This window comes from Phacochoerus africanus, chromosome 11, assembly GCF_016906955.1.
Source record: "Phacochoerus africanus isolate WHEZ1 chromosome 11, ROS_Pafr_v1, whole genome shotgun sequence".
NCBI classification, from domain to species: domain Eukaryota; kingdom Metazoa; phylum Chordata; class Mammalia; order Artiodactyla; family Suidae; genus Phacochoerus; species Phacochoerus africanus.
Genome location: NC_062554.1, coordinates 92,684,028 through 92,704,458, shown reverse-complemented (window position 1 = coordinate 92,704,458; position 20,431 = coordinate 92,684,028). Strand labels below are relative to the sequence as shown.

At 39.7% G+C, this 20,431-nt stretch overlaps 2 protein-coding genes across 7 annotated transcripts in view; one reads left to right on the top strand and one right to left on the bottom strand.

The window, feature by feature from the left end:
- The window catches only part of CROT (carnitine O-octanoyltransferase), a 45,070-nt gene extending 31,926 nt beyond the window's left edge, over positions 1–13,144 (top strand). For all 6 annotated transcript variants that reach the window (XM_047753035.1, XM_047753031.1, XM_047753030.1 and 3 more), the window contains 5 exons: positions 5,348–5,471; positions 7,016–7,094; positions 7,184–7,277; positions 7,399–7,518; positions 12,290–13,144. In XM_047753035.1, coding sequence (XP_047608991.1) covers positions 5,348–5,471; positions 7,016–7,094; positions 7,184–7,277; positions 7,399–7,518; positions 12,290–12,410 — 538 coding nt within the window. In that variant the 3' untranslated portion in view covers positions 12,411–13,144. The remainder of the gene's footprint in view (positions 1–5,347; positions 5,472–7,015; positions 7,095–7,183; positions 7,278–7,398; positions 7,519–12,289) is intronic.
- A 2,738-nt stretch (positions 13,145–15,882) lies between these two features.
- The window catches only part of LOC125110806 (phosphatidylcholine translocator ABCB4), an 85,258-nt gene continuing 80,709 nt past the window's right edge, over positions 15,883–20,431 (bottom strand). Inside the window, exons 25-26 of the mRNA XM_047752405.1 lie at positions 17,960–18,106; positions 15,883–16,383 (exon numbers count right to left, since the gene is read on the bottom strand). Coding sequence (XP_047608361.1) covers positions 16,180–16,383; positions 17,960–18,106 — 351 coding nt within the window. The 3' untranslated portion in view covers positions 15,883–16,179. The remainder of the gene's footprint in view (positions 16,384–17,959; positions 18,107–20,431) is intronic.

The window sequence follows — 20,431 nt, the reverse complement described above, 5'->3', positions numbered from 1 at the left end:
TATCTTTTTCTACTCCTTCTGGAATTCCTATTATGCGTAGATTGGCCCGCTTTATATTATCCCATAGGTCTCTTATATTGCTTTCCAGTTTTTTGATTCAGTTTTCTGTCTGTTGATCGGATTGGGTGATTCCATTATTCTGTCTTCCATATCACTGATTCGTTCTTCTGCATTATTCATTCTGGTTTTTACTGCCCTTAGTTCCGTTTGCATCTCTGCAAATGAATGTTCTAGTTTTTCTTGGCTCCTCCTTATATTTTCTAGTTCCTTTCTGAGGGTGTCTGCATTCCTGTTCATATCTTCTCTTAATTCCTTCAGTATTTTCACTATTTCTCTTTTGAACTCCAGGTCTGTCAGACTGCAGAGATCTGTTTCATTGTTGACTGTTTTAGGTGAGTTCTCCTGTTGGTTTGACTGGGGGTGGTTTCTCAGCTTCTTCATCTTGCTTGTTGTTTTCTTTCTCCTGAGGGAGTTGTACCCTCCGATATTGGGCAGTGTTTGCCTTGTCACTGCCGTGGAATATTTCCTGAGGGCTGGTGTTGTTGGTCAATCTTTTTTGAGGCAGTGTGGCTTTTCTGGAGTGTTGATGGGGCTAACAGTGTTTCGTTGAAGCAAAGGAGGACTTCCTGAGGGCAGACAGGACTGGGAGGTCCACACCACGATGGTAGCAGATTTCACTTGGTCATGCAGAGCTTGCTCTGGTGTTTTTAGGCTGTGGGGTTCTTGCAGGGGGTTGGCGGTGTTGGGCAGCTGTTCCTCAGGAGTGCAGCACCCCCTGTGGGCTGGAGCAGCTATCTGGGTCACTGAGAACCTAAGAGGCTCTTCCCTAGGGCAGCCCAACTCAGAAGGACGGCCTGAGAATGTAGGTGGATCTTTTCACAGTCTGGCCAAGCTTGTTGCAGCTTTTCTGGGCTGCAGGGGCTCCTCCAGGGGGCTGGTGGTGCTGAGCAGGTATTCCGTGGGAGTGGGGCACCCCCTGAGGGCTTGTGCGGCTAGCAGGGCTGCTGAAAACCCAAGAGGCTTCTCCCCAGGGCAGCCCGACTCAGAAAGACCGTCTGAGATCTTTTCACGGCTTGGCCAGGCTTGTTGCAGCTTTTCTGGGCTGCAAGGGGTCCTGCCTGGAGCTGGCAGTCCTATGCAGCTGATCCACTAGGGCTCGGCACCCCCTGGAGGCTTGGGCGGGTAGCAGGGCTGCTGAAAACCCAAGAGGCTCCTCCTCGGGGCAGTCCGACTCAGAAAATCCGAGAATTAGGCAGATCTATTCATGGCCTGGCTAGGCTTGTTCTAGCTTTTCTGGGCTGCAGGCCTTTTCTTGGGGGCTGGTGGTGTTTGGTGCTGCTCTGCAGAAGTGTAGCCCCTCCTTAGGGCAAGCAGACCTGTGCAGGGCCAGTCCCTGTGGTGGTAGGCTTCAGGCAATTGTTGAGGCCAGCCTTCCTGGATGGCAGACAGCCCCAGGTCCGGCGAGAGCATAGGGGGTGTCGGGTGGGGGGAGGGGATGCACTGGGAAGCACAGCTTTCTGCTAGCTAGTGGGCCTGTAAGCTTGCTGTGGCGTGAGGAGTATTCTGTGGGGACCCACCCCTTCTTCTCTCCCCTCCCCAGCACAGGTGCAGACCAGGCTCTTCTCTCAGGTTCCCTCTGATGCAGCTTTCCACTTCCCCGCCCCTAGAGTATTGCTCCCTTCCTCTGAGACAGCTTTGTTTTCTAGTCTCCCAGGCAGTCTCTGCCCCGTCAAACTTGACACACCGGTTTCTAGACCTCCCAAGCAGTCTCCGCTCTGCCCCGCACCGCCCCCCCCCACCGCCCTTTCCTGGGGACTAACCTTCGGAGCGGAGGACTCAGTGCCCAGCCCCCACCCAGGCATCTCAATTTTTGGTGACTGTGTCCGTAGTTCAGATGGTCCGTTCGGTTCTTGATCGGCTTTTCTGTACTGCTACACTCTTCTCTGCATCTGGAGATTCCTCCGTTTCTTTTGATCTTTCCCCCCCGAGTAGGTGACTTTCCAGGGTGCGGGATCCCTTTCTCCTCCTCAGTTCCCTTTCGGGAGCGCCCGTCCAGCTCGGATTCACCTTCTCTCACTCTCCTCTTTTCTCTTGTTTTGCCTAGTAATGTCACGAACTTCTTGCCGTTATTGGAGTTTAGGTTCTTCTGCCAGCGATTGGTTGCTGTTCTGTGCGAGTCATTTATTCTGTAGATGTGCTTTTTTTGTTGTGTTTGTGGGAGAGAGCGAGCGTGTCCCCCTACTCCTCCGCCATCTTGTCCGAGACACCCCCCCCCCTTTTTCTTTGTCAGTGTAGCTAAAAGCTTATCAATTTGGTTGGTCTTTTAAAAGAATCAACTTTTGGTTTAATTAACTTTATCTATTTTTCGTTTCTGTGGTTTGTTTCTCTCTAATCTTATTTTCTTATTTGCTGGCTTTGAGACTAGTTTGCTCTTCTTTTTTCTAGTTCCTTGAAGTGTGTAGTTAGTTTACTGATTTGAGGTGGTCTTTTGTCAATGTAAGTATTTAGAGCCATAAATTTCCCCCTGAACAGTGCTTTTCCTCATTCTATAAGTTTTGGTATGTTGTGTTTTACTTTTCATTCATCTCAAGATGTATTCTAATTTACCTTGTGATTTCTCCCTAATCACTTGGTTAAAAGCGTGTTGTCTTATTTCTACGTATTTGTGAGATTTTTAGTTTTTCTTCTGATATTGTTTGCTAGCTTCATCCCACTGTCATTAAAGAAGATACTTTGTATGATTCTAGTCTTGTAAAATTTATTGAGACTTATTTTGTGACCAAATGATGGTCTATCTTAGAGAATGTCCCATGTGCATGCACCTGAGAAGAATTTATATTCTGATGTTCCTGAGTAGCATATTCTATATGTGTCTTCTGGTCTAATTGTTTATAGTGTTGTTCAAATCCTCTCTTTTTTGGCTGCCCCAATGCACATGGAGTTCCTGCACCAGGGATTACATCTAGTCCTCAATTGCAACATAAGCCACAGTTGTGGCAACACTAGATGCTTAACGCACTGTGCCAGCCAGGGATTGAACCTGTGTCCCAGCACTGGTGAGGCACTGCTGATTCCATTGCACCACATAAGGAACTCCTGGTGCATGTATCTTTATATTTGTTATATCTTGATGAATTAAGCCTTTTATCAATATGTAATGTCCTGTTTGTCTTGTTCAACCTTTTTACTTAAAATGTATTTTGTCTAATAATACAACCACTTAAAGTGAAAAAAGAATATATACTCCAACTTTTTTGATTACTGTCTTTTTTCATCTTTGTGCTTTTAACTTTTTAGTGTCTTGATATCTAAAGTGAATCTCTTGGGAATTCCCTGGTGGCATAGTGATTAGAACTTGGCACTTTCACTGCTGCTGCCTGTGTTCAGCCCCTGGTCTGGGAACTGAGATCCCACATCAAGCAGCTGCACATCATGGCCAAAATAATAAATAAAGTGAATTTCTTTTGGACCATGTAAAGGTAGACTGTGGTTTTTGTTCTACCAATCACTGCCTTTGATTGGAGAGTTCAGTCTACTTACATTTAAGATAACTACTGATAGGGAGAATGCTGCCGTTTAGCTATGTTTTCTGTAGGTCTTACGTGTTTTTGTTCTTGAGTTCTTCCATTACTGCCTTTTTTAGTGTTGAGTGGAGTTTTGGGGGTGTACCATTTTGATTTCCCTATTCTTTCTTTTCCTCTGTTTTTGAAAGCTTTTTTACTTATGGCTGTCTTGGCAGTTACATTTAACATCCTAAATTTATAGGAACCTAATTTGAATAATATCAGTTTAATCTCAATAGTGTATACACTGTGCTTTCATACATCTCTGTACTCCACTCTTGACTGCATCTTGTTACATTGTATCTGTTAGCATGCATTTATATTATTATCTTATTTTCCCTTTAAGTAAAAAAAAAAAATTGTTAAACATTGTTGCTCTATCTCCCATGTATGCTGTAAGCTGGTAGTTACATTTGGAAACTTGAGACTAGTTATCAGTTATTTTTTTTAAATAAAAGTAAATGAAATAATTAATGTTATTTGTTTCCTATCTCATCTCATTCAGATTGAGAGCAAGTTTAGTTGTTAGCCAATGTCCATTATAAAGTTTTCTCTCTGATTTTATTTTTACCCAGTGGTTTTAATGGCTGTTTGATATCATTAACAAGATCTATGATTTCATTAGAGTTTGCAGAGTAGTGATAATACTTCATTAATTCTTCCTGCTTTTATTTTTAATTTGTTTTTTAAAGAATGTCATTTTAGTGGTGGTTTAAATTTTTTACACTCTCTGCTTGACATTTTACAAGGATACTCTTTCAGCTCAGAGGCAGTCTTATTGAAACACTGAACAGAGGAGACTCAATAACTAAGCCCTCTTAATGCCCATGTTCAGACCTTTTACTCTAATTCCATTTGAACTCTTAACTCTAAATTCCTATCAGTGGAAAAGTAAAAGAACTTTATACCAAAATTATTAAATCATTCTCCAACCTAGGAAAACAGCACCTAGGAAACTTCTTAAATAATGCTTTTATTTAATTCTGCAGTCCTTCACATTCTATATGAGGGAACTATAGGCCAAGGACTCTGTATTACCTATAGCTGTGTAATGGATTACCCCAGATTTTAGTGGCATATTAGAACAATGAACATTTATCCTCTAACATTTTTTGTCAAGAATACAGGTGCAGCTTAGCTCTGTCTGCCTTCAGGTCTCTTGTGAGCTTGTAGTCAGAGTGTAGCCAGGGATGTTTCCTTATCTGAAGGTATTCCTCCATGAGGATCCCTTTCCAGGCTCACTCACATGTTTATTAGTAGGGCTCATTTCCTCCCCAGCTGCTGTCCAGAGGTTTCTTGCCACCTGAGCACCTCTGTAGGGCAGCTTGCAGCATGATAGCTGGCTCTCTTCTTGGTAAGGAAATGAGAGAGCTCTCTTTGTAATCTGATTTCACAGTTACTATCTCATCACTCACTTTTGTCATATTCCTTCCATTAGAAGGAAGACACTAAGTCTATCTCACACTCACCTTGAAGGCTTATACCAGGGAGTCAGTAGCAAGAGGCAGGGATCCCTGGAGGCATCTTAGAGGCCACCTGTCACAGACACCAACATATACAACATGACAGCAGCCAAGCTTTTGACACATTTCCTGTTATTCCAGACCAGAGTATTGTTTGCTCTTGGATATGGCCTCTTGGTTATTGAGAGTCTTAACTCTCATCTGTATTGTAGAACTTAGTCTCTGACCAAAGCCCACTTTATTAGGTAAACTCTCTCTGTAATAACATTAGAGCATTTTCTTTCTTATGACACATTCTCTTATTTTCATTTTTTCTTGTAGCCCTGGTTGCTGCTATGAAACAGCTATGACAAGATACTTTTATCATGGCCGTACAGAAACCATGCGGTCATGTACAGTAGAAGCAGTTAGTTGGTGCCAGTCCATGCAGGATCCTTCTACCAGTGTGAGTATTTGGAAAGAAAAAATTAACAAGATTATTTTTTTTGTTCTAAAGGAAGCTTGGCCCTTGAATAAGTAACCTATTCAATTACTTGGATCAGTAGAACACTTTCAAATCTTTCTTTTTTCCTGAAATTTTCAAACATTTGTTCTTTTACCCGTGAAGTGTGTACTTAGAATTAGAAACAAGAGATATGACACAAAAAGCATAATTGTGTCATCTTCTAGGCAATTTCCTCGATGCTTTGAGTATTTCACGACTATTGATCTGACTTTAGAATAACACCCATAAAATGCAGACTGCCAAAGTACCTTCAGGAGGAAGCTTTTCTTTTCTTTTTTTAATTAGTGAGTTTTATTACATTTACAGTTGTACAATGATCATCACAACCAAATTTTATAGCATTTCCATCCCAAACCCCCAGCCCTTCTCCCCCACCCCAAGCTGTTTCCTTTGGAAACCATAAGTTTTTCAAAGTCTGTGAGTCAGTATCTGTTCTGCAAAGTTCATTGTGTCATTTTTTCAGATTCCACATATAAGCGATAACATATGATGTTGATGTCTCACTGTCTGACTGACTTCACTTAGCATGATAACTTCTAGGTCCATCCATGTTGCTGCAAGTGCCGTTATTTCTTTCCTTTTAATGGCTGAGTAATATTCCATTGTGTGTATGTACCACATCTTCTTGATCCACTCCTCTGTTGATAGGCATTTAGGTTGTTTCCATATCTTGGCCCTTGTGATAGGAGGAAGCTTTTCTTGATGTGGTTGAATATTTTTCAAGTCAGATTCTTTTCTTCATGTGTTAGAACCAGAAAAACTTTGTATGTTTTGTTTTATACTTATTTTGAAGCATTTAGACAAAGGGGTATTTTCTACTGCTATTTTGGTATTATGTTTGTGTCTTTAGTTTTGATAGACATAGAAATGTATATGTTATTTTATCTTACTAGAGGAGTTATGTACAGTTATGCTTTAGTTTTATTATTATTATTATTTTGTCTTTTTGCCTTTTCTAGGGCCACTCCTACAGCATATGGAAGTCCCCAGGCTAGGGGTTGAATTAGAGCTGTAGCCTCCAGCCTATGCCAGAGCCGAGACACGTCTGTGACCTACACCACAGCTCATGGCAATGCCAGATCCTTAACCCACTGAGCAAGGCCAGAGATCGAACCCGCAACCTCATGGTTCCTAGTCGGATTTGTTAACCGCTGACCCATGATGGGAACTCTGGGTTATGCTTTAGTTTTGAAATCGTAATTGCTTCTGTCTTTACACTTGTAAATGTCACTTTGGAGCTGCCCGTAGTTCCTGTTTTCTTGTTGCTGGAGAAAAAATTAAGTTACAGGGCCTATAGGAAAGAAAAGGAATTGGAAGAAGTAAGGAAGAGACACAGATCTATGTGTCTATATGTCTCAGGCTCTTTCTAGAAGTTTTTTTTCCCTCCCAAGTTACCCAGATCCTTATTACTTAGAGCTCAGGTTTTTTATTTTTTTGGTTTCTGAACAGTTTGTTATTGAAATATCTCTTGATTTTAAACACAGCTTTCTGAGCAGCAGCACAAGATGTTAGAAGCTTTTGCAAAACATAATAAAATGATGAAAGATTGTTCAGCTGGAAAAGGTACTCACACTAGAATTATTCTGACTTTTAAAAAAATTCTCTCATGCTGAAAATTGTTTTCTAACTTGAGATTTGGGGTTTTCTTACAGGATTTGACCGTCATCTTTTAGGTCTCTCACTCATAGCAAAAGAGGAAGGTCTTCCTGTTCCAGAACTCTTTACAGACCCACTTTTCTCCAGAAGGTAATAGAACTGTGTTTTTTGTAACTTCATCAGTTTCTTTCTCCCTGAATGTTAAAAGCTTTTCAGAAGCCAGGTAAGCTTCTGTAAGCCTAGTAAAATATCCTTTCTTTGTTCTGTACAGTGGAGGAGGTGGAAACTTTGTCCTCTCAACAAGTCTGGTTGGTTATTTTAGAATCCAGGGAGCAGTGGTTCCAATGGTACACAATGGCTATGGATTTTTCTATCACATCAGAGATGACAGGTGAGGCTGCTCTTTTTATTCTTACTGTGCTCACTTTTATTGTTTGAATCTCTTTTCTACCGTGTGGTTATGATAGTGTTGTCATTTGTCACTTGCTGCATGGACAGTTGTTTTTACCACTTAGCCATTGAAACAATTCTCTTTCCTGCTTTTGAGACATTTGTCAAATCAGTCCTTTAGATGTTTTGTGCAGAACATCATTTAAAGTTGATTCAGTAATCATATCATCCTCCACAAAAATCAGTACACGTATTACCATATTCATTCTACCCAAGGTGTTTGATCTTAAGTTCAGATAAAATCTGATGGTACATAAACACGTGATGATTGGTGTAGTCGTAGACAGTACTGAGACCAAGACGAGAGACTAGGTAAATTAGTTTATATGCAGAAAAAGATGTTTTACCAGTTCAAATGCATTTCATTTCAGTTGTATGGGCTTTAGCGTAAGTTTGTGAAAGGAGAAAGAAAATACTAACACCTGGTAGGGGACAGAGAGGTGGAGAACAAAGGTAATAGGGAAATGATAGAAGGGCTTGTTCAGCCTGGCTGGCTCTTCACAGGGGTCTTTGAAAGCATAGAAGGCCAAATTTAAAATAATGGAGCTACACTGAGCACTGTGTGAATAAGAGAGAAGGCTTGGAGGGCACTTCAAGTGGAATGTGAAAAATGAGAATGTTCATATATTTGATGTATTTCAGTTTCTAAAATACTGTTTTTCTCCTTTTCCTTTTTTAAAGAGTTGATAGTGTTATTTTTCAAAATGTTACCATTTGTGCTCATGTCAAGTGTGACTTGTGCAGAGGCCTTTATACCAGAGGTACTTGTATTTGTTGGCATCTAAGTCCTTAGATTATGTATCCCTGGAATACTCAGTTTGGGTGCATTTATCTACAAATTAAAGATAAAATTATAAAGGTTAAACAAGGATCTTTTTATCCTTTTTTTGTGACAGTCGAAAATCTAAAATCATCATCATATACAGAAAATAACTATGGATTATAACATACTCCCTGTCAAGTAGTTTTTTTTTCACTCCTTTTTTCTTTTAATGGCCACGCCTACGGCATTTGGAAGTTCCCAGGCTAGGGGGTCAAACTGGAGCTGCAGCTGCTGGCCTACACCACAGCCTCAGCAACATGGGATCCCAGCTACATATGTGACCTACACTGCAGCTCACAGCAACGCTGGATCTTTAACCCACTGAGCGAGGCCAGGGATCAAACCCACATCATCATGGATACTAGTCAGGTTCTTAATCCACTGAGCCACAACCGAAAGTCCAAGTACTGGATCTTATGTTGCATGCAACAATAAGAGCCTTGGCCAGATGTACCTCAACTCTCTGACTTGATGAAAAATATATTTTTAATGATCCTGGGACAGACCTTCCATCCACTCATTCAAGAAATATTTAGTGAGAACTTGCACAGGGCCAAGGACTGTCTAGGTGCTAAGGACACGAGATAAGACAAGATTGCCGTCCTCCTTAGATTTTGTTTTCTACCTGGGAAAAGAGGACCAAAAACAAATAAGCAGGCTAACTTAACAGAGTGACACATGCTGTGAAGGAAATAAGCAGGTTGAGGTGGTAATAGACGCAGCCTGGCGGGGAATGGAGCACTGCTTGATAGTGTAGTCAGGGCAGGCGTCTGAGGAGGGATAATGAAGCTGAGATGTTGAGGATGCAGAGGAATTCATCCTATGAATAGCCCAGAAAACAGCTCTCAGAAATCTGTTGCCCCCTCTGCTGCTTTCTCCAACACTGCCATCTGAATGAGCCACCGTCTTCTCCCACTTAGGTCACTACTTCCACCCTTCCCTCCCTCCAGACCGTTCTCTCCATGGCAGCCCTGATGGCCCAGTGTAACTCACATATCATTCCCCTATTCAGAACCCCGCAAGGCCTTTTCATGTCACTCACTAAGATTCAGATCCTCCTCTGAGACCCTGCGCCATCTAGCTCTCATCTACCTTTCTGACTCCGTCTCCTTCAACACTGTCATCCTTTCACTCCACTCCAGCCGCACTGCCGCCTTGTACCTTGAACCTGCCAAGCAAGCTCCCTCCAAAAGGCCCTCACTGTCATGATTTCCTCTACCTAGTAGTGTCTTCCTTGAAATGGGTCAAGGATGGTTCCCTTATGTCATACAAATACATGGTCTCATCTGAGAGGCCTTCCCTAACCACCTAAAATAACACATTCCTTCCTTCCCTTCCCCACACCTGCTGCATTTTAACATTTATAACCACCTGATAGGAGTGTGTATGTATGTTTGTATGTTATCTTTCTTGGCTTCCTACACTGTAAGCCCACAGGAACATGGGTCTTTGTTTCTGTATCTCCAGCTTGGTAACAATGCCTCATAAATTTATTGCACTCAGCAAATGTTTCACAGTGACTTTGGTGTTGAACATAAGTATACAGGTCTCGGGGGAGGGAAGAACTTCGCATTTATAAGGTACAAGACAAAGGCAGTATAGCTATAAATTAGCAATGGGGTGGGAAGGTGGTAGAAGAGATGGAAGAGAGGCACACAAGAGGTCAAGCTGATAGGGCAATGTTCTCAACCCTGAGTGCGCATGAGAATCACCTGGAGAGCTTTCAAAACAATACTCCCGGAGGAACTGGTTGGTTGGGGTAGTCAGTTGATGTAGGGCCTCTTAACATGTAAGGAATATTTTTGCTTTCCTCCTAAGAGTAATCAGAGGCATTTTTACCAATTTTACACGTGAAAGTTAAATATTTTATTTACACGTGAAAGGGACCATTGGTTGCTGTATGAAATATAAATTAGGTGGGCAGTAACATGAGCAAGAATGAGATGAAGGAAATCAGGAAGCATGGATGATAAGTTGAATGAGGCAGTTCTCTCAAGGTGGAGAGAAGGGATTTGAGAGAGATTTTGGGGGTATAACCAGTAAGATTTACTGATGGATTGCTGATTCCGATAGAGGCATTTACTGGGTTGGAGAAAATTAGGGGAGAAATGGGTTTGGGGTTAGGGTAGACTCCACAAATTTGTTTTGGACATAGTGGTTGACATTTCTGCTAATACAGGCATTTGTTGTATTTATGTACAAGAGAATGTTATCAGGAAGTTCAGCAAAGAGATCAGAGCCAAGGTGTATACGTACGTTTATGAGTTATTACTGTGTATACACCCAAAATTGTTTTCAATTGTAATACATGGAAATTCTCTGAACAGAGTTTTTTTTATTCATTGTTAAGCCTGAAAATATGTGACTTGGAGAAAATTGGTTTATTTTTGAAATAGCATTATATTTTAAATGTACTTCATGCTCATTGTAAAAAATTTGTTAAGATATAGCAAAAATTATTAAAAGTTAACATTTCCATTACAGAATAAACTGTTATCTTTTTAATCTATAGTGTATATAAGTTATGTGTGTATAAATTTTTATAAATTGAGATCATATTTTAAATATTTTAGTGCCATATTTTTAAATTGCATTCTCTATTTTTCAAGCATTTCCCAGTGTCATTAAATATGCTGGATAGTTGGTTAAATAATGACTAGTCTTACGGATTTCCGTAATTTAACCATTTCTCTATTATTCCTAGTTTTTCTTTATTTCTTTTATGAATTGGACATATAGGAAAGATTGTTCTTGCTGTAATTTAAAAAGATAACTGAATTTTTAAAAAATTTAATGTGAGTAGAAATTGTTAATCTTTGCAAAGAAATATTTAGATGCTAAATATTTGAGAATTATATGCACAGTGTAGCTAGAAAATGCCTAGTGATTGTCAATCATTAGGTGAAAACAAGGCAGGACTTGGTGTAGGTTCTTGTATATCTTTCAGTAAATATAAACCAAAGTTTCATCATTACTGGGCCAGATATGACCCACATAAACATGGGCCAAAACGTGTTTTTATTTCATTCTGCTTAATCTAAAATGTATGTCAAAGATGTGTACTTTACTGTCTTTTAGTAATAGAAAAATTGCATGGTCATCCACAAAGCTTTATGTTACACAACATTTTAGTTTTAACTTGAACATGAGGCATGTTTTGCTGTAGAAAGTTCATGTATCTGGAAAGGGGACAGCTAATTCCAAGAGAGTTGGTGGCTAGGTTTCTGCTCCCCAGAAGCCAGGCTTCTGTCCTATTGATTTCAGCTTCCTGGGGCCACTTGTATCATCAGCCGGTTAGGGGATTTCTTCACCAGGAAGAGCTAGGAAGGACACGGTGGTGGATGGCATGTCTTAGTTTCAAGAATTTGCCTTTGGCTTTTCTAGAAACAGCCTTTCGCTCCTTTTATCCCTCTTTCTCTATTTTATTATTAAATTTTCTTCAAGCACTATCAAGCATGACATTCTTCTTTAAAAATAGTTCACGTTTCACTGCAGTGTGAATTCATACTCTAACCCATTCTGTTTGGGGCATATTAGGAAAGTCTTATTCAGGAAAAGATAGGTTTGTTTAACCCAGTAAGACCTGACTCCAGAGCACTCTTGAGCTCTGGCTAGTTTTTTTTTTGTTGTTCCCTTTCATCCTTAGGCTCTAGTCATTCTAGTCATGTGGTAAATTAGCTGTTCTTAACATTACATATAAATATGGCTTTACTATCTATTTTGCCACGTTACATTTACCTAATGTGAGCAGGAAATCCTGTACGTATTTCACCTATTTCCTATGTGAACAGAGGGGATAAAGGCCATGGCTCTATTCACCACCACCACTCAGAGCTTTTTCTGTTGATTTTTGCATTGTATGTAACCATGTATTCTTTGTGCTTCACAGATTTCTTGTGTCCTGTACAGCCTGGAAATCATGTCCGGAAACTGATGCAGAAAAGCTAGTTCAGCAGGTTTTTTGTGCTTTCCATGATATGATGCAGCTGATAAACATTGCTAAGCTTTAGAGACTAATCATTTACTAAGCATTTAGCAAAATATGTCATGAAACTAGGTGCTGGGAGTGGGTTGGTGATATATATATAGGAATATTGAGTGAAGGAAACTTGTTAAATGTAGAAATTAGTAGAATCATGCTCTCTAAATTTATCCTGACATAGAAAATAGAAATATTTTTAAGCTTCCTCTCTTGCAGCAGCAATGCAAATTATGATGGGACTATGGAACTCTGCAGAGTTTAAGCCTCAACAATGCAAATCTATCAATTTTAACAATGCAGATCTTACTCTCTTAAATACAGTTGTTGGTACCTGTATAGGCAGTAAGTCGTCTTTCTGAACATCATCATAGGGTCTGTCTTTCAAGCACTTTAAATTTTCTAGTTGCCAAAGGATATGAAATATATGATTGGATGCTAATTTCCCTGAAATGATTGATTCTACAGGGGTACAAGCCCATGTTCTGGAAAGACCACTACAATTTATTCTAGAAAGAGTTTGGGTTGGACAGGCAGAAGAATTAGGTTGTAGTTAGGAGGTTTATATCCTCTGACACACACAAAAAACCCTAACAAAACTTATTATAGTATGTTGTTATAGTTTTGTGAGTATAAAATTAAAGCACTTATATTTAAAGTCAGTGACTTTAAAAGAACTAAGTATTAAATCAGATTCTCAGGATTTTTTTCCTTTGTTCAATTTTGTAGTTTCTACTCGATGAAAATAAAATTCTCAGAATCACATATCTTCTTGTTTTGTGTCTAAGTGATTGATTCCTGTTTGACCCTCTGCTTTCTGATCAGTTATGTGATCACCCAAAACTTACTGTCGCTTATAATGGTGGATCATCTCTCACCATTGTGTCTGCCGGTTGTGCCTATTTGGATGGTTCTGCTGCTGTCTTGCCTGAGTTAGTGATGCAGATGCCGTTACCAGGATTCTGGCTGAGGCTAGGAAGTCTCAGGTGGCCTCACCCACTGCCCTGTGGCTGGCACACGCTATGTGGTCGCTGATCATTTGGCACTCTAACGTGGACTCTATTTGGTGCCAGGAATGTTCCAATAGGGAAAGGCAGAAGTTGCAAGGTCTCTTAAGGCCTAGGCTCTGAAGTCATGTTCAGGTCACACTATGTCTGTTCTGCATTCTTTTGGCTAGGAGGAGGAAAAGGTTTTTGTTTTTTTTTCTTTTCATCTTTTTTTTTTAGGGCTGAACTCAAGGCATATGGAGGTTCCCCAGCTAGGGGTCGAATCAGAGCTGTAGCTGCTGGACTACACCACAGCTCATGGCAATGCCAGATCCTTAACCCACTAAGCGAGGCCAGGGATTGAACCTGCATCATCGAGGGTACTAGTCAGATTTGTTTCTGCTGAGCCATGACGGGAACTCCTGGAAAAGATTTTATCTCATAGAGCAGCAGCAGATAATTTTGTAAATTACTTTGTTTTTTGTGTATGTGGGTTTTTTTTTCTTTTCTTTTTTTTTTTTGGCCATGCCCTGAACCAGAGATCAAACCCACACCACAGCAGTGGCAATGCTGGATCCTTAACCCCCTGAGCCACCAGGGAATAGCTATAAATGACTTGGTAAATGTAAATGAGTGGGCACAAGAGGGCATGGTTTTGAGGGGCCATTTTGCAGGATTCTACCACAAACATTACAATATGTCTAGTGCACTGGTTGTATATGTCTTCTTTGTGGCTAATCATATGTTCTGATTTTGATAAGTCTGGTTTATTATTTCTTTGTGAAAACACTAGGAGTTGGCTTCTATGGCATTTGATATATCATTAACAGTTAATATAGACTAGGAAGATGATACCTGAACTAGGACCTTCTTATTAGTATAGTTGTTGACTAGATTGCTAGGCCACTTAGAATCATTTGTTGTTTTTAAACAATACCTAAAGAATTGTGTATCTTAGAAGCTGACCACTTCTCACAGAGAAACCTCTTTGTACTGATGCTTTAACATGTTTCTCTAATTTGTCTGAAGTTGAGTTGACTGGAATGCTTTTTACAAAGAGATTCCTGGGCCTTACCCATACCTATTGAGTCATAATTTCCAGGGGCAAATGTGACATGATCCTTATCAGGCAACTGTGAGAATAAGTGAACAAGAATTGGTTGAATTTTCCCCTTGAGTCACTGGGGTAACATACCCTTTGCCCCACTTTTTTCTTGGTTAAATGAAATTCAGTCTACTGTTATACATAGTTATATTTGAAAAAATCCTTGTGGCTTATTACATATACAAGACCTGATGTGAATAGATAACATAGCTAAATGACCTGTCACAGCAATGAGAATTGCTATTGCTGCAGTAAAGTGAGGAAAAAAACATTTCAGAGTGGTTAGCTTCCAAGGGCTGCCTAGAATATTTTTTGGCCTAAAAATACTTCTAGGAAAATATATTCTAGGAAAATAAGATTATTTGTAAAAAGTAATGCAGTTGCTTTAGAAACAGCATTTTATTGATGTTTCCTTCCAGTGTTTTATATTGCACTGAGATAATATGTACAGTTTTTACTCATGCATTTTAAACATTTTAAAAAATGTGCCTTTTTCTTGCTTTAGATGGGACAAATGTTGCCTGCAGTTAGCTTGTCTAAGGACAATTCTATTTTCTCTTGGACTCTGGTGATAAAGCTGGGAATATATTTCTTTTACCAAGGGTGAGAGTAGGCTATTGAACAATGTATTTTTCCTTTGTAACAAGGACAATTGTTCCCAAACTACCCTGTAATCTACTCAACTAATTGGGACCATAAGAATTTCCCCTTGTCTGTGACTTCTTCTAATTCTAGTTTTATATACCTAAAGTTTTCTCTTTACTTTCTCCACAGTATTTTTATTGACATATAGTTGATTTACAATGTTTCATGTGTACAACAAAATGATTCAGTTATACATATGCATATATTCTTTTTCAGATTCTTTTCTGTTATAGATTATTACAAGATACTGAGGAGTTCCCTTGGTGGCGCAGTGGTTAACGAATCCGACTAGGAACCATGAGGTTGCAGGTTCGATTCCTGGCCTTGCTCAGTGGGTTAAGGATCCAGCGTTGCCATGAGCTGTGGTGTAAGTCACAGACGCAGCTTGGATCCCACGTTTCTGTGGCTGTGGCGTAGGCTGGCGGCTACAGCTCCAATTCGACCCCTAGCCTGGGAACCTCCATATGCCGTGGGAGCAGTCCTAGAAAAGGCAAAAAGACAAAAAACAAACAAAAAAAGATACTGAGTATCGTTCCCTGTGTTACACAGTAGATGGTTGTTGGTTTTCTGTTTTATTTATAGTAGTGTATATCTGTTAATCCCAAATTTATCCCTCCTTCCCTTTCCCCTTTGGTAACCATAGGTTTGAATTTGTCTGTGAGTCAGTTTTTATAGTCCTTTTATATATTTTAGATTCCACATATAAGGGATATCGCATGATAATTGTCTTTCTCTGACTTATCTAGTATGATAATCTGTGGGTCCATCCATGTTGCTGCAAATGGTGCTATTTCATTCTTTTTCATGGTGGAGTAATATTCCTCCATATGTTTTTGATAACTCAGAACTAGGCTGTTTTCATACTTCATCAAGCTAGGTGTCACTTGTAACTCCTAAATTTCAAATGCTTGTTTGTAATAGCAAACCCCAAGTTGGATATTCTACCTTGATCTGGAATACAATATACCTATATTTTATGGTGACTTAGAAACTTCTTACATAAGTCACCAAAAGTTGTAGAATGATTGGAATTTATTTTGAAGATACACTATAACAGGAGTTCATCAGTTCGGTGTCCCAGCCTGGACGCTGACCATGGAGAAATAGATGCCTTTCTGTGCCAGCAGTTGCTGGTGTGTGCCATGCTCCTGGACTTTGCCGTTCTGAATCACCACAATCAAGTCTGCATTCTGGATGGTGGACAGGCGGTGAGCGATCACGATGCAGGTGCGGCCTTCTCTGGCTTTGTCCAGGGCTTCTTGGACAATCTATTGATAAAACAGAAGCCTTATCTTAAAAATTGTGGAAATATGTTTTAACAGTAAAGGAAATCTAAATATTTTACCATCCATACAAAAGAAAATTACCTTTCATTTCATATCCCTTTGAATCTTTGGCTTTATGCATGTGTTTTTACATATTTAATATTGCATATAGTTCTTTATAATAAAAACAGATTCTCACACTAAATCTTGACAAGTCTGTAAATTTTATAGCTAGTCACAAATGGTTTAAACTTTACTTTTATTGAGTATTTTATTTCCCTGCTTTTCCATTATTAGTTAACATTTTCACCATGTTATTTCATTTGAATGCTTTATTTTTTTGTTTATAAAAGTAGTATGTGGTAATTTTAGAAAATTTGGAATATTCTGGAACAAATGAAATGAAAATACTCTACCTCAAAATAACCACTATTACATTTGTTTACTTTTTTCCTGTGCTTACCTTTAAAAAATTTTTTATTGAAATATAATTGACTCACAATGTGTTTCAAATGTACAGCAAAGTGATTAGGCTATACATTTTTATATATACATAATGCTTTTTTATACTCTTTTCCAGTATAGGTTATTACAAGATACTGAGTGTAGTTTCTTATTGAGCATAAGAAAATTATTCAATAGGAAACTATACTTAATAGTATAGTATAGGAAACTATAATCAATAGTTGGTTTATCTATTTGGTTCTCTATTTTGTATATACTAGTGTATACATTTTAATCCCGCACTCCTAATTCATCCCCTTCATCCCCTTTGGTACCCATAAATTTTCTATGTCTGAGTCTGTTTCCATTTTGTAAATGAGCTCATTTGTATCATTTTTTTAGATACCACATCTAAGTGATATCATATGATACTTTTCTTTTCCTGACTTAATTCACTTAGTATGGTAATCTCTAGGTCCATCCATGTTGCTGCAAATGGCATTATTTCATTCTTTTTCTGACTGAGTAATATTCCATTGTGTACATATACCACATCTTTAATGCTTCATCTGTCAGTGGACACTTAGGTGGTTTCCATGTCTTGGATATTGTAAGTGGAGCTGCTGTGAACATACAAGTGCATGTATCTTTTCAAATTATAGTTTTGTCTAGATGTGTGCCCAGGAGTGGGATTGCTGAATCAAATGTAGTTCTGTTTTTAGTTTTTTAAGGAACCGCCATACTGGCCTCCATAGTGGTCACACCAATTTACATTTTTATCAGCAGTGTAGGAGGGTTCCTTTTTCTCCACACCCTCTCCAGCATTTCTTATCTGTAGACTTTGATGATGGTCATTCTGACTGGTTCGAGGTGATACCTCATTGTAGTTTTCATTTGCATTTCTTTAATGATTAGCATTGTTAAGCAACTTTTCACATGCCTGTTGGCCATCTGTATGTCATCTTTGGAGATATGTCTGTGTAGATCTTCTGCACATTTTCTGACTGGATTGTGTGGGGTTTTTTTGATACTGCGCTGTATGAGCTCTTTGTGTGCTTACCTATTATTTTCATGGTTGATCACACAAAAACATCTGTTTTAGAAATTAAATGGAGCATGAGGTTGGAGGCCATACCTTTTCACTTTCAGTGTCCAGAGCTGATGTAGCTTCATCCAGCAGTAGGATTCGGGGTTGCCTGATGAGGGCACGGGCAATAGCAATCCTCTGTTTTTGACCTCCTGAAAGCTGAGTCCCCTTATCTCCCACTCTTGTTTCATATTTCTGCAAGTTAGCCATTACTCAAGTTAATAAACGTCTAACTCAGAAAAATCCTAACAGTATATTGAATAAACTTTTAGTTCTTAACATTTGACAGTCAATTCTACTTGTAAAGAAGTCTTAGACAGTTCTACTTGTAAAAAAAAAAAATCTTAGAATCAAGAAAGTGTCTTTAATAATTACCAAGTTGCCCATTTAATTTTTTAACAATACATTCCTTTTTAAAATCAAACTAGAAAAATGAATGACCTTAGTTCTCAATGGTATTCTGCAACAAATTCTCCAATTCCCACCATTATCAAAATGTCACTTGACCTGCTGTCACTGGAGTCCTGAAATGGTTACATGTTACTGTTTAAGGTTTAACATTTTTACTTTAAAATAGTCACATGACCCACATAGAGCCTAGTTTATTCTTTTTCAAACTCATTCATTCACTTAAACATTTACTGACTCCTATAATGCCACAAGTGTGGGAAGTATAAAAATGAATTTGCCTTTTTCTTACCCTTAAGGGATTTATTATCTAAAGAGAAAAAAGTAACAATATACAGTCAAGGAAGTACTGAATGGGTTGTTATGTAACATGCTATGAAAGATCAGAAGAGGGACATAGCAATTATGGAGATAAGGTGGGAAAAGAAGGAAAAGGGGAGCTCAGATGCGAAGATTCTTTTGTGGAGAAGGTGGTAAGCTGCATATTGAGAGACCAGTCTAGGCTGCAAAAGCACAGAATGAATAAAGGCATAAACTGAGTGGGCTCACTCTGGAGTGAACTGAACTCAGTGTATATCATATACATTCAACATCATGTGAACTAATGACGTGAAAAGTCCAATGTCAAATCAAAAGCCGAAGCTTCAAAGTTTTTCTGTTCACTGTCAAATCCATTACTTGACTGAAGTCAAAGACTATGTGTTAAGAGTTGCTAATGCTCACTAACATGGAGAGTTTAGAATCTTATTTGAGTATGATTTCTAATTATAGCAGAATATGACAGTAAAAATAAGCTCTTCTTCAGCTTAATCCAGTGCAACTGCAGATGCTAGGTGAGGGCCACAGAATGAATAATCCCTGCCATCACTTTTAGGGCTCTCAAGTCATCTTCTAGGACTACTCATGTTTACTAGTCACCGAGAAAATCATTTCATTAAACCCTAACTTTAGTTTTCAAATTCATATTGACTTCACTGCAATCTAGCTACAGTCAGAACAGCTACAAGAAAGTAATAGGGAGTGTTGGGTACCATGGAAATTGGAGAGTACAGGTGCTCTCCAAAAATAAAATGAAACATTGAACAACCTTATACCAAAATTAAAATGGAACATAAACTTAAATGTAAAATGTAAAACTAAAATTTTTAGCGGGGGGAGGATTAAGATGTCATGCTCACCTTCTCCCAAAAACACATCTGCATGTAGAACAGTTTGCACAGAACATATATTAAACACTGGCAGAAGAAAAACCTAGAACAGTAAGAAAACCTCTACATAACTGGGTAGAACAAAATAAAAAGAGAAAAGGAATCAGGACGGGACTAGCATTCATGAGAGGAAGCCGTGAAAGAGAAAAGGTACTCATACCCTGGGAAGCCGCCTAACAGAGGGGGACATCAGTCAAGATGAGGGACCTCAATGTCACCAAGAAAAGGGCAGCAGCTGGACTGAGAACAAAGCAGAGTGAGAGCTGCACAGATCATCTGTACCACTGCCCCGGACACCACAGCCTGAGACACTCAGGCAGAGGCTGGGTGCTGAAACTCAGGCTCTGGAGGTCAGTTCCAGGAGAGAACTAGGGTTGGCTGTGTGGAGACAGCCTGAGGGGGTAAGGGGTGGCGTGCCATGGGCTGGGGAGGGGAATGCCACACCCAAGGAAAGCTTGGAAGAGGTCTAGGCCTGCAGGAGAAGTAAGGCACCATTGCTGAGGAGGGCAAGAGGAGGAAGGACAGATGGCCAAACGAATCTCCCTGTGCACACATGGGCTTTCAGCAGGGTACCCCTGGCACAGGCTACAGGTGGTGCAAGGCCACTTGCTCAGACTATGAGAGACTGGGCATCTCTTATGTGGGCTAAGGGCAGCTGGGAGCTAAGTGAGATGTGGTGCATCTTGCTTGATCTATGGGTGCTGAGGACAAACCACAGCAATCATCTCAGAAACCAGAGGGAGGTGTGGCCTGCCACCACTAGGGGTCTGTGAACCAGATCCACCTGTGGCCCTAGTCACCCCAGAGGTCGGCAAAAAAGAGGGCACTGCAACCGAACATCACCTGTTATTGCTCTCACTCCCCTGGGACCTCACACACCCTGCCACTGCCACTGCTCAGTGCT